Source organism: Anomaloglossus baeobatrachus, chromosome 3 (assembly GCF_048569485.1).
Source record: "Anomaloglossus baeobatrachus isolate aAnoBae1 chromosome 3, aAnoBae1.hap1, whole genome shotgun sequence".
Classification (NCBI taxonomy): Eukaryota; Metazoa; Chordata; class Amphibia; order Anura; family Aromobatidae; genus Anomaloglossus; species Anomaloglossus baeobatrachus.
The window spans coordinates 654,848,212-654,863,321 of NC_134355.1; the positions used below are offsets into that span (position 1 = coordinate 654,848,212).

The following is a 15,110-nucleotide window of genomic DNA, read 5'->3' on the forward strand; positions in this document are numbered from 1 at the left end:
CTATCTATTCCTCTATCTATCTATCTATCTATCTATCCCTCTATCTATCTATCTATCCCTCTATCTATCTCTCTATCTATCTATTATTATTATTATTATTTATTTATAGAGCACCATTAATTCCATGGTGCTGTACATCTATCTATCCCTCTATCTATTCCTCTCTCTATCTATCCATCCCTCTATCTATCTATCTATCTATCTATCTATCCCTCTATCTATCTATCTATCTATCTATCTATCTATCTATCCCTCTATCTATTCCTCTATCTATCTATCCATCCCTCTATCTATCTATCCCTCTATCTATTCCTCTATCTATCTATCTATCTATCCCTCTATCTATCTATCTATCTATCTATCCCTCTATCTATCTATTCCTCTATCTATCTATCTATCTATCTATCCCTCTATCTATCTATCTATCCCTCTATCTATCCCTCCATCTATCTATCCGTCTATCTATCTATTCCTTTATCTATCCCTGTATCTATCTATCTATCTATCTATCTATCTATCTATTTATCTATCTATCCCTCTATCTATCTATCTATCTATCTATCCCTCTATCTATCCCTCCATCTATCTATTCCTTTATCTATCTATCCGTCTATCTGTCCCTCTATCTATCCCTCTATCTATCTATCTATCTATCTATCTATCCCTCCATCTATCTATCCCTCTATCTATCTATCCCTCTATCTATCTATCTATCTATCTATCTATCTATCCCTCTATCTATCTATCTATCTATCCCTCTATCTATCTATCTATCTATCCCTCTATCTATCTATCTATCTCTTATATTGTTTTTGTAGCTATGTATGTGTGACGCCCTGGGCAAGCCAGGGGTCACAGGTCATTGCACCAACACACCCTACACCCCAGTTAGGAACATCGAAGCTAAACTAAAATCCTTGTTGCCTTCCTCCAGAGGCTGATGTTCACACCAGGGGGTGGGCCAGGCGGTTGGCTCCACCCACCGAGGAGGACACAGCTCTGGAGGCGGGAAGAACCAGGCAGAGTAGCCCAGGCAGGGCTTGTGTGAGGAGTCCAGCTAGGGCAGTGAAAGTGAAAGGAAGTGAAGTGGAAGTGGTAAAGGAGGAGTAGGAGAAGTGGAAGAAAGGTGAAAGGTGACAGAAAGAAAGCCTGAAGGGAGAGTCCAGCTGTGTGCAGGACAGAGTCAGCAAGGTCAGCAACGGTGGTGATTGTCTGAAGGGGTGACCATTTGGAAGTTCCTGGAAGGACCGCGGACGGGTAGTGGCCCGGCGGTCTGGAGCAGCGTACCAAAGGACAGTCAGCACCAGGGCAGGGGCCTCTCGGACCCCGGCAAGGCTTGGAGTCGCCATAATTTGCCAAATCCGTCAGTGAAGGGGACGCAGATCCCCCAACAACCAAGTCCCGATTGAAGGCAACAGCCCAACCATTACAGTAGAAACACCGCCACCGCCAGGGCACCAGTTTCTCAGGGCCAGCGCCTGCGGGCAAAGAGTAGAGCTCCCCCGGTCCAGCTTGAAGCCGGGGAGCGGGTTACCGGTGGGAACCCATCGCTACCAACACAGAAACAAAGGTGCAGGGAAAAGGGACATCACCGTCACCTACTGGGAGAGCAAGTGCAGCCGTCCGTGGGAACCGTCTTTCCAGCCGTGTGGTTTACCGTAGAACTGTGTCAACGTCTCAGGCTGAGTGAGTACCACAGTGCCGCAAGGCACAGCGCTGCCCCCGCGTCCCTGCGCCCACCAAGCCCTGCATCTCCCATCTCATCACCGGGCCCCGGGATCACCAACCCCTACCCACGGAGGGGCAACACAACAACTAGCTGCTCCCCCACCATCACTCCCGGGATCCCCACATCGAGCAGCGGTGGTGAAATCACCACAACCGTGGGTGGCATCACGGACAATAAACAATCCCCACACCCAACAACCCCTTTTCACTCACGGGCGAGGAGCGCCGCTCGAGAACCCCCGGGATCCGTCCCACAGCTTGAGCCACCACTGAGCAGCGGCAGCCGCCGGACCCGAGCAGAGGGGTGAGCGCAGTGTGCTGACACCCTCCTCCCCGCCAGCGACATATGTTTTAATGCTGCAGAGACACAATACTTTAAAAAGCCGGCCAGGTACTATATGTGTTGGAGGATTAGTCTAGGGCATGGCGACTTCTACATCTGATACAACAATTTTATAAAACAAATAAAAACTAAATAAATAAACTGCATTCCTGGTACATAGACTATGCCTATAAGGCTATGTGCACACATTGAGTATTTAAAGCAGATTTTTCTGTTTCAAAACCAGAATGTTAGCAAGAAAGATGCTCTGTACAATATTGAGGTTTGTAAATTGTTTTTAGATTCCTTTCCACTTGTGCACTCGCTGTGTTTTTATTTGCGCTTATTCCCCATTTGTTTGAATAGATCAACAATTGCTGAAAAAATGGGGAAAGCATTGGCATAGTTCAGATTTGCAGAAAAAAAACGCATTGATGGTGAAAATCTAGAAGGCAAAAAATAGCATTTCATTCATTTTGTTGGTAATGTAAACTGTAGTGTCTATTACCCTTGAAAAACACTAAGACACTAGACTGACTTATATTATATTTTTTGCTCCAAAGATGCGCTAGGGCTTATTTTAAGGTATGTCTTATATTTTTCCATGAACAACAATCCACCTTTATTCTTGAACAAAAAAACCCCAGCATTTATGTAAATCTAATCCTGCCATCACATTCTGGAACATCAACATTTTGTGTTATTCCTATTACTGGGTCATATGCACATTTCCTTATCTGATCCTCTAGTCTCATGGTGCAGAACCCGTCCTATAGTGGTGGGTGTGGAGACACGGGGGTCAGTGGGTGCTCTCGTCCGCTGGCCCGGCCGCCTTTACAAAGACAGCGTGGCCCGGGCTCATCCCAACTGAATGCACGACCTCCTTAACCGTGGGCGGAACACTACTCAGACAACACAGGGTGAGGGAATCACAATATTAACACTTTATTGGATGGCCCCCCGAGGAAGCCCTATGCGAAACGCGCGTCAGGTCCCCAGGACAGCACTTACCGTGGAATCTCTATAATGGGTGAGAACAATTAACTTTACCTATCATCGCATATTGTTTTGGCTGTAACATGCCCCTAGCAGCCGAGTGGGCTTCTTATTTATGTTATACTTAAGCCTTTGACCGCGGATGCGATAGTAAGACTGCAATTGGGTGCATACCCTTTTTTCTGCTTCATTGGGGGATTTCGTCTGCACCTCGTGACATGGCACATGGGGAACTGACCCTAATGGATGCAGGTGTCCGGGATACAAATCATATATTTTTTTATTAAATATGAACACTATGATGCATAGTCTCACGTGTATGGTGGTTAGACCCTGATGTTAACTAGATATTACTGCTTTTTGGCACCCATCAGACTTGCCTTGGCATCCGTGGCATGATACTATCATACTTATAATACATTGTATTTCTTGCTCAAACTCTGCCTGCTGGGTACATGCTGCTATTTTTGCCATCGTGCTCTTTGACTTTCTCTTTCCGCGGTAACTGCTGCCCTGCTTTCTTTCACCTTATTTCCCCTTGTCACATTGTGTGCTTATTTTATGAATTTATAATATTTAATAAAGATTGAATATTTTATAGTTAAACAAATTGGAATACGACTTCGTTTTTCTTGATTATCCTTCCTTAGGTAGTCTTTGATAGCTCAGCCGAATCCTTGCATTCGATGCTGAAGTCCATATAGTATTATAATCCAGGTTCGGTTATGGATTTCCAATCGGATCCGCAGGTCCTAGATTGGTAGCATGTAGGAAGAGTCTAGCGGGGCAATGGACAGTCCTCCTTCTTATACCCCTGAGCTCTCCATTCAGACCATTGGGGTCTTCACAATTGGTGGATAAGACTGGGCTCTTATTGGCTAGATTTCAAGCCGTATACAAAATATCCAAAGACGAGGGAGAGACAGCTAAGTTACATTGCATAATTGATTTGTCTGGGTATCTGACCTTCACTGGCCAAGGCAATTACATGTGTCAACAATAACTGTAACACCAAACTCCTAAGAGTCTTGTAGAAACAATGAGGGGCTTATGCCAATCTATAAACAAACTATCTTCATGTCTGGCTGAATTTTAGGAAAAAACTTAACCCATGCTAGGCACTGACAAATTCCATGTCATCACAGTGGGTACAGACCATATTTACAAAGGTATAAATTACTTGCTTACATTTATTTTTCTCTATATACTGCTAAGTTTACCCCCAAAAGAAAACAGACACCCCCTGAAAGAATCGCACTTACCAGACCCCAAATAATTAGAGTTACAAGTGAATGGGCTCTCACATACAAATCTGCATCACTGTCAGGCCCCACTGCGTTGTACAGAGATTGGCTCCCCCTGGTGACTGGAAGCAGTATTGATCGCACGGAGTGGTACGGGTACCCAATCTGTTTGTGAGAGCTGCGGTGCAATATAGATGGAACAATGAGGGACCTGACAATGACGCAGATTTCTGTGTGAGAGCCCATCCACCATCGGCAATTGCGAACTGTGATTATTTACAGCCTGGTGAGTGCGCTATTTTTTTTTGGGGGGGGGAGGGGATTGTCTGCTTTCTTTGGCGATGTCCAGTTCCTTTGATGAAGGGTCCTGCTATATTGTTTAACTTTTTAGCTGCTTTGACACTTATGGAACCGCAACTTGATTTTCGAGTAGAGCGTATATTTTAAGCACACTCAAAAAAGCCCCAAAAATACTACTAGGGCTTATTTTTGGGATAGGTCATATTTTGAGGGGAAACAGGGGATTTGTTGTTTTTTTAAAAAAAAAGAAGAAAAAATCTGCCATACAGTTCCAGACACATGGACCTATTGATTTAATACAAATGTTTATGTTCTTTACGAAAGGGGTGTCACTTACAGTGTAATTATGCAGAGCAGACAAAAGGCACGCCCCCGAGGATCCTGTAAGCTATGCTACCTTTGTAAAGCCCATGGAACGTAGCACTAAATAAAAAGGTGAGTATCTCCTAAACTGTATGGTGGATGTAAAAACAAACAGAAAAAAACTAAATAACAGAATACTCAAGGAAGCAGTGGGAGTAAATTAAAAAGTCCTTCAGGTCCTCTTTAAAACACCATAACAACCAGGGTGCACTTTTCATAGCAGGAGTAAACTTATGACACTGAGAAGCAGTAAAGTCATATGAAGAGTGCACATCTACAATATCGCAGCTTATACAGTGTATACAGTGTGTCCACCCATATCCTGTCCACTACCATTAAATTGAGAACGGCGGCAGCTATAGGCATGGAAGTGGTGTCTAGGTATAGTAAAGTAGCCATGCACTACGCAATGAAACCGCCTATAGCGCCACCTGGTGGAAAACAACGGAGTTAGCATTTTTATGTCGAAAACGTCACGAGATAGAGAAAAGAAGTGAATTACAAAGTTGTAGGGCATCATCAATTCAATACGAATCGACAACTTGCATACAGAAATGCTATGATATGAAACCCATGACTCCCCCAAAACATTGAATGCTGGTCACGCATATGGCACTCATTTAACTTTGATGCTCAAAATGGCCCCCGTCAGCTGCAATGCACATCTGGACTCTGCACAGCATACTGTATCTTGCTGCACGTTGTGCAATATGGTGGGTGACACGTTTGCACAAGCATCTGTGATACGTCGTCGTAGGTCCTGCAATGTTGGTGGAGGGGTCGCATACGCCTGCTGTTTGATGTGACCTCATAGAAAGAAGTCCAATGGGGATCAGGTCAGGTGGCCTCCATGCAGCCACCATACCCAATGACTTGTAGCAAGGTCTCCATGAGGAATCGCTTCACGTCCGCAGCCTTGTGAGTTTTACACGTTCTAATCATAGCATTTCTGTATGCAAGGTGTCGATTCATATTGAATTGATGATGCTCTACAACTTTGTAATTCACCTTTTTTATCTCGTTCGGTTTTTGAGATAAAAATGCTAACTCCGTTGTTTTCCACCAGGTGGCGCTATAGGTGGTTTCATTGTGTAGCGCATGGCTACTTTACTATACCTAGACACCACTTCTATGCCTATAGCTACCGCCGTTCTCAAGTTAATGGCGGTGGACGGGATATGGGTGGACACACGGTATATTAGAAAAGTCAGATAAAACCCTCAAGGTTCTGCAATAGTACAGGATAAAGACGCATTTGCATTTCCGAAACTTTTTTTTCCTTGTCTCTTTACAGCCGTTATAACCTTTCCTGAAGTGCCGCCTTCCTCTGCCGGCAGAACATTAACTATAAATTGTTCCACTGATGGCAATGTAGATAGCATCGAGTTGGTAAGAGAAAACCTCCTGACCTATAAAAATAATACAAAAGGAGTGTTTTACAAAATAGACTACACAACAAAACAATGGTCAGGTAAGTGCAAACATCCACTTCTAACAGTATAAAACACTTTGCAATTTTAGATCTCAGTTGTCACAGCAGTAATGATGACCCCAGATCTGCCGTATTAGTACTCACATGTATACTAACAAGCATAATGCACCATAATAAGGAATTGCCAATGTGTTAATATAAGTTTATGCTCACACATGGTCAACAAAATAAAAAAAAAGGTATTACAAATATAAAAGAAAAAAATCACACAAAAAAAATCTATTTTACAATTCGTATTTGCTGCAGAAATTTCCATATCAAAATTCTACATAGAAAATGTGCGCTTTTGTACCGCCCTGAGAGGGGCCCGGCCGCTTCCTCCGCTTGCTCGGGCCGAGCCGCTCGAGGTCCGGGCTCGGGTTGTCAGTGGCACGAGCGCCTCCGGACCGGGGGCCACGTCGCTCTGTTAGAGGGGAGAGGTAGTGGGGTGGTGGTGATGGTGGTGGGACGGGGCGCGCAGCCGGGAAGGGCCGCGCTGTCGTCTCACGGGTCGTGATACCACCCACGGGTCGTGGTGACGGGATGCACCACCGCTGCGGCTGAGGCGATGGCGGGCTCGTCCGGGATCGGTGTTGCGGCCGCAGCCTAGATGTTAGCCCCTCCGTGGGTAGGGGCGGTGTGTCCCGGGGCCCAGCTTGGGGGACTGCAAGCGCTGATGTTGTTGTCGGGGTGCAGGGTGCCGTGCCGCGGTGTAGTGTCGTGCCCGGATGGCACTGGTGTACTCACGATTAATTTACACTCAGAGTCACTGGTAAACCAAAGCTCAGATGTGGTCGGTTCCCGCGGCCGGCTGCTGATGTCTCCTGTGGGGTTGATGGTGGCCCCTTTTCCCGTGCACCCCTGGATGTTGTGTTTTTGGCTCCCCTGCCTGAGCAGTGGTAGCCCGCTCCCCGGCGTTGAGCTGCCGGAGGAGCCCTCGGTTGCCCGCAGGCACTGGCCCGTCGAGTGTTTGGCCCTTGGCGGTGGCGCTCACCCGGTCTCGGTGGGCTTTTGCCTTCTTTCGGGACTTTGGGTGTGGATGAACCCGTGAGGTCCAGCCAGCAATCAGTCAATTTGCCTATACTCAGTGGCTTCTAAGCTAGGACGGGGTCTGAGTACCCGTATTCTGGTGCTCCAGTACACGGTTGACTCCCCGGTTCAGGACCGGCGGGCTCCAACCCAGGCCCGGTCCGTACAGTTCTGCCGGTTGTTGTACCGGTACTCCTGCAGGCGGCCACCACCGTCTGCCTGCCTGACGTTTTCCAAGGGGCCCAGGCTCCAACCCGGGTCCCTGACAGCTGCTCCTCTACCACTCACTGTCACTGTACAAACTAATCTGCTTGAACTTCCTGCCTCAGGACAGTAGTCTCCTCGGTGGGCGTGTCTTTCTGCCTGACTCTGCCCACCTGGTGTGTCCTACTGGCCCTGAGGGAGGCATCAGGTCTCCCTTTCGGGTGACTGGTGTGTGACCTCACAGGGGGTGGGGGTGTGTGTGGTAGGTGTTATTACCTGTGACCCCTGGAGTCCAGGGCGTTACACTTTTTTTCCCAGAGTTTTTACATGCGTTTCTGATGCATTTTTCCCCATTTATTAAAGAGGGTGAAAAATGCTGCAAAAAAACACTGAACGGATTGTTAAGCTGCCTCAAATCTGCAAGTAATAAATAAGAGGTGTGCAGGAGATTTCAAAAATCTCATTCTCTCGGCTGGGACAATAAAATGTACAAAAACACGGGAAAAATGTGTACAAAATGCAATGTGGGAAGAAAACCTATAAAACCTATACCTATAACCATATTACCATAACCTATACACCAAAATTATTTAAAAAATTATTTAAAAAAAAATGCCTCAACTATGGATCCCATGAATAACAAAATAAAAAAGAAGAAAGCTGGTGCCAGGTATGAGACTCTTGGTAGATTTGCAGCTTTGTCTTAGGGGTACTTTGCACGCTGCGACATCGCTAGCCGATGCTGAGATGTCGAGCGCGATAGTCCCCGCCCCCCTCGCAGCAGCGATATCTTGTGATTGCTGGCGTAGCGAACATTATCGCTACGCCAGCTTCATATGTACATACCTGTCCTGTGACGTCGCTCTGGCCAGCGATCTGCCTCCTTCCTAAAGGGGCGGGTCGTGCGGCGTCACAGCGACGTCACACGGCAGGCGGCCAATAGCAGCGGAGATGAGCAGGATGTAAACATCCTGCCCACCTCCTTCCTTCCAGCTGCAAAGGAGGTGGGCGGGATGTTTACATCCTGCTCATCTCCGCCCCTCCGCTGCTATTGGCCGCCTGCCGTGTGATGTCGCTGTGACGCCGAATGACCCGCCCCCTTAGGAAGTTCCTCGCTCCTGCGGCTTCACACACAGCGATGTGTGCTGCCGCAGGAACGATGAACAATATCGTACCTGTCACTGCACCGGCATTATGGAAATGCCGGACCCTACACCGATGATACGATAACGACGCTTTTGCGCTCGTTAATCGTATCAAAAATCATTTGCACACTACGATATCTACTGCGACGCCGGATGTGCGTCACTTTCGATTTGACCCCACCGACATCGCACCTGCGATGTCGTAGTATGCAAAGTACCCCTTAGGGCGGCTTTGCACGTTGCGACATCGCAAGCCGATGTTGCGATGTCGCACGCGATAGTCCCCGCCCCCGTCGCAGGTACGATATCTGTGATAGCTGGCGTAGCGAACATTATCGCTACGCCAGCTTCACATGCACTCACCTGCCCTGCGACCGTCGCTCTGGCTGGCGACCCACCTCCTTCCTAAGGGGGTGGGTCGTGCGGCGTCATAGCGACGTCACACGGCAGGCGGCCAATAGCAGCGGAGGGGCGGAGATGAGCAGGATGTAAACATCCCGCCCACCTCCTTCCTTCCGCATATCCTACGGAAGCCGCGGTGATGACGGTAGGAGATGTTCCTCGCTCCTGCGACTTCATACACAGCGATGTGTGCTGCCGCAGGAGCGAGGAACAACATCGGACCGTCGCGTCAGCGTAATTATGGATTACGCCGACGCTGCACCGATGATACGATTATGACGATTTTGCGCTCGTTAATCGTATCATCTATGCTTTACACACTACGATGTTGCATGCGATGCCGTAGTGTGCAAAGCCCGCCTTAGGCTCCCTTCACACATCAGTGATTCTGGTACATATGTTGCTCTGAATCACGGACATACATAGACCCATTAATATCAAGTGATTTTTCCCTGATCATGTCTCCATACAGTGTACACGCGTGTCAAGGATTTCCGCACGGAGACATGTCTGTTTTTTTCTAGCATCAGTGTCACATGGACCATACAGTGATGTGATCCGTGTGACACGTACCAGAAAAACATTTAAAATAAAAAGCTATTTAAACACACCTTCTCCAGCGATGCTGTCTCCGGCTGCTGCTCTCTCCTGCTTCCAGCCTGGCTAATTATTCTCATTCATATGCATTTATTCACTGCACTACCGACCCAGAAGTAGCTGCAGCGGGGAGACAGCGGCGGCCAGATACAGCATCCGGGAGAGTTCAGCACCATGGACAGCAGGAGCGGGGACAGGTGAGTATAATTGCCTGATCTCCATGTGATATCACTGATTACGGTTACCACACAGAGATCGCACGTGTGCCCAAGTCATGGCACATGGAGGGACATACGCACCTTTATCACGTCCGTGAAAAATACAGACGTTTTTCACGGACGTGTGAAGGGGGCCTTATGAAAACTTTTTGGATCTACTTAAATAAAAAATAGTGAAACTGACTCACCATACATAATCCTTGTATATTTTGCCCCTAGTATTTTTAAGAGGGTGCTGTTTAACAGGAGCACTCTAGTCCTCATTTTGGTCACGGAGACAGCCGGGAAGATTACACAGATATCCCACCGCTGCTAGCAAATACTAAAACAATAATTTGCTGCCTCCAGTCGGGCCAAATTAGCCATTCTTCCACCACCTCCAATATACAGCTCATTCGCAACTCACACCATTGCTCACCACCCTGCACTACTTAGGCAGCGACTAGTCTGGTCCTTTATGTAACCATTGTATACATTTGCTCATACCGATGCTTCTGACAGTGTACGTTTGATACCGAAACGACACGTATTGTTCACATTACACCTATCTTGAAAATAAGTATTCATCTAGCATCACATAATCTTCTTTCCTCATGATGTCATCTATTTTGTGAGGTGCACCAGTCCCTCCTGCAGCAAAACAACCCCATAACATGATGCTGAAACCCCCATGTGTTACAGTTGGGATAATGTTCTTTGGCTTCAAAGCTTCTCTCTTTTTCCTCCAACTGTAACGATGGTCATTATGGCCAAACAGTTCAATTTGAGTTTCATCAGATCATAGGACACGTCTCCAAAATGTAAGGTCTTTGATCCAGTGTGGTCTGGAATAGTGACCCGAAAAAAGGTGCAGAATCCTCAACTTCAATATGGTCACAAGAAGCGTCAGCTCAAATCTACCAAAAAGTACAGAAAGTCGACAGCAGGAAATTGAAAACAGGTGGTTTGGAGAGACGAGACGAAAGTCTGTAGACTAAGCTCTGATGGGTGCAAATGGGTATGGAAGAAACAAGGGAAAAATCGGCCAACGGATCGAGAAATTGAAGGACTTGTCAAGTCCGGTGGAGGAAGCCTGATGATATGGGGTTGTTTCACATCCAAAAGTGTTGGATACGTGACCTGCATTGATGGTGGTCTCAATGCTGAGCTATATGTGAGTATCCTACAAGACGAGTTACATCATACACTTAAGTACTTTGGGTATGAAACGGACGACATAGTGTTCCAGCAGGACAACAACCCGAAGCATAAATCAAGATTGGTGAAGAAATGGTTCATTGACAGTAAAGTAGAGGAGCTGGATTGGCCCCACTGCCCAAACCTCAACCCAATTGAACACTTGAAGTTAAAGCTGCATATATACCCAAGTAAGCCGACCAGTATGCACCAACATTGGTAACGTGTGATCAGATTTTGGTCAAGATATATGCTTGAATCTTATGGAGGAGACCCAGAAGGTTTCAGGCAGTGTTAAAAGCCAATGTTGAATTTACAAAATACTAACAAATAATTTAAATTTAGAATTTTAGGAGAAAAAAAGCAACAATTCAGTGACATGGCAAGAATCTGCATAACTAATCATATGCTAAATAGTTGCAAGTCAAATTTATGTATGAGATAGCCAAGATGATTGTCCATACAATGAAGGTCGTCTCATGCCCAAAGCTGTAATGGATGGGGAGATATGGAGCCTGAAATTCAAAAGTTCAAAACATTGTTACCCTTTTGCTTGTCAGTGCACCTACCCTTGGTGACCTCAGATGAGGGCTAGTCAATGAGGTGCGGCTCAGGTCCCAACAATTATGGGATCCCCTATCTTCTTGATATCTGCCCACTGTTCAGCTATGACCTCCTGGTGCGAACAGGTAATTAAACAGGATTATCTCATGGTAAAAACAAAGTTCACTTCTCACTCCTGTCTGTCGTAGTTTTAGATTGCTAGCTCTTCTTTCATTTCCACATAATGAGCCATGTGTCTAATAGAGTGTTCCTATTTTACCATTACATTTATGACAACTGTATCGCGGAATTATTTTTTCGTACAGTATGGTAATGTTTACTGTGCGCTGGCAGTAGTTATGTGTATAGTGTGGCAGCATGATTTAGATTCATTGCATTGTCATATATATTCCATGTGGTCATCTGATTTTATGTACATATTTATTACATGCTTTCTTATGTTTCTATTTTTTTTATTTAAAAGGTGTTTTCATATGTAATGTGTACCAACGTAGCCTGCAAACGTCAAAGAATATAACAGTGAAAGTTGTAGCATCGCCTCGACCGGAGGCAATACAGGTGTCTCCCGCTCAATCATATGTGAAATGTGGAAATCTAGCAACGCTGACGTGCTGCGTAATTAATGAAAACTATACTGTGTCTTTCAACAACGGATCCAAAAGCATAAATGGTAAGAAATCTTAGTACAGATATATTGTATAGAAAAATACATACAAAATAAACTGACCAGCACCTTCCAAAAGAATAAAGCGAGTGTGAACAGGTGCAAGCTGCATTAACCACATGATATCCAAACTAAAGAATACCGCAGCCTCTGTAAGTGCTAAGATGTCTGCGAATACTGAATATATGACACCACTGAATATGTAGCGCCTCTGAAACCATGAGGGTACTGCAAGGTTCTGCATCCTCACAAGGATGCAGAGCCTACCCCTTTAGGGACCCAGAACCCCAGTGCCAGTACCAACAAAAACCCAGGTAATCCCAGTTTTCCCCAACAAATCCCCCAAACAATGGTACAGGGCTAGGGTGGGACCAATGGATGGCCGCCTAGAGGTGGAGCCAATCCAGTCCACTAGTTGTCTAGGTGGGATGGGCGGACTGTGGACAGAGACAACACAGGAAGTCAGTAATCAGAACTGCAGAGACTGTGGAGTGTGTGGAGAGTAGTCAGAAAGTGTCAGACAGTGACGTCCTGACTCGGGTTAACGGTGACCTGGTACCCAGGAGAGGTGGTTGCCGGTGGAGTACTGGACCCTAGAGATACAGGACCCTAGGACAGGAAAGAGCTTCAAGCTGACCTGTTAACACCTGCACAGCAAGGGGACCATTAGGGATCTTGCTGACCCTTAAGAATCCGAAGACTCAGTAGCAAAGGGAGAACTGGGGAAAGGACCAGAGACTCCATCCCCACAGGGTTCACGCTACCGTCAGGCGGACAGAAGTGGACAAACCACAGAACGGGGACCCCCAGTGTTTATACCACGGAGACCCACTTACCGGAGACAGGTGCAGGGAAGGAGGTACCAGAGAACCAAACTGGCACTGGGACGAAGGGAACCTGGAGGCAAAGTCAGCCGGCCTCGGGCAACCAGTTAACATCTACCAGCAGTGAGTAAACCAGTTGCAATGAACACTTGTGTGGACTACCTTCTTCCAACGCCCACTGCACGATACACCCTCTGGGGCAAAACCCTACTTGCGGAGGGACTACCATTTTAATTGCCAATATCACCAGCCCCAGTAGAGACGTTTTGCAGCGGTGGCTCCCTACACTGTTCCGCAACACAACAAGTGGCGTCACAAGTGAACATTAGTTTATATTCCTCTGTAAATATCCCCATTACAAAAAGGGCCCAGGGCACGGAACCGGGCAACGGCCACCATCGTGATATCCCCCAAAAGAGACACTGCCCGGGACCGAGTAGCCCATATTCCTGGGTGCTACATATAGAATATACCTTGTTCACAAATTGGCCAATTTATGAAAGCCCATCAGCCACGTTGAAGAAACCTTTCTATGATGGGACCCTAACCAAATATTTATCACATACCGTATTTTACCTCCCAAAAATTTGGGAGGAAAATGGGGAGTGCATCTTATAATGCAAATGTAGCTTACCCAGGAATGGTGGAAAGGGGTCACAGGAGGCAGGGGAGATGCTGTGGGCTGTGTGCTGTTCTGTGGGCGGTGCTGATCCTGGGCTGTGCTTGCTGCGGGAGGTGAGGCAGGCGCCATCCTGAAAATGTCGGCAGTCAAGGCTTCAAATAATGGCGCCCGGAGTCGGCTCATGCACAGATTGAGTTCTCAGCTCAAGATCTCATCTATGCAAGCCCCACCTCCAGTCCATTGATCTCCCAGCTTCGGACGTAAAGAAAATGGCGCCCGGAAGATGAGATCTCGGCTTGTCATTGAGCTGATAGCCATTTCTTTGAAGCCCTTACCGCGAACATTTTCTGGATGCTCCTCACAGTGCCCACAGCGAACATCTGGGACACCCACCACATCACCCATAGCATAGTCCTACTCTAGCACTACCCCTGCCTCCTGTCACCCAGCTCCACCACCGCTGCTGTAGCCCCCCCAGTAAGACACCACCGGATTATAAGATTATAATTTTTATTTTTCCTTTTTTTTCTCTAACTTTGGGGTGCGTCTTATAAAACGAAAATTACGGTATGCCTCTCCCAGGCTAAAAGCTTCAAATATAAAGAGCAGGTAGGATGCAGAACTAATTAAAAATAGCCGTAGGATGATGGGAAGAGTTCAACCAAATATGGAGTCAGTCTCCACCTCCAACAGTACATTACAAAAAAAACAGTGACCAGAACCGCACAGGATAAAGCATGTGTGAACAGGTGCAATCTATCTGTGTATATATCTATCTTATCTATCTATCAATCTACTATTGGAGGTGGTGAGTGACTCCATATTTTACTGAGCGCATGAGTGTGGTTTTAATTAGTGCTGGATCGTAACGGCTCTTTAAATTTGTAGGCTCTTAGCTCGGAGGAGCCATACATGATAAATATTAGGTTTAGGATCCCATCAAAGAAAGATTAACTTGTCGCGGTTGATGGGCTCACGGGAATTGGCCTATTACATTGACATAGATAGATGCAGCCTCATTTATCAAGACCGGCGTTGTCTGTGTAGAGAGGTACTAGAGTCAGACTATTCTGTCTCTTCCTGGTAGCAATGAATCCAACCGCTCTAATTATCAGTCCCTTAGATAACTGTATGATTTTACTCACTCTACCGGCTTCCACAGATAGTGTTAACTCAGCCCAACGATGACTTGTAGAAAGACAAGGAGAAACGCTGTAGTTTTCTTCTAGAATCTTGTATTA

The 15,110-nt window shown here is 46.4% G+C and overlaps 1 protein-coding gene across 1 annotated transcript in view; it reads left to right on the forward strand.

Annotated features, from left to right (window-relative positions):
• Window positions 1-15,110, forward strand: part of LOC142296986 (adhesion G protein-coupled receptor F5-like) — a 154,503-nt gene that overhangs the window by 27,345 nt on the left and 112,048 nt on the right. The window contains 3 exon segments of the mRNA XM_075341173.1: window position 2,970; window positions 6,248-6,424; window positions 12,223-12,429. Coding sequence (XP_075197288.1) covers window position 2,970; window positions 6,248-6,424; window positions 12,223-12,429 — 385 coding nt within the window.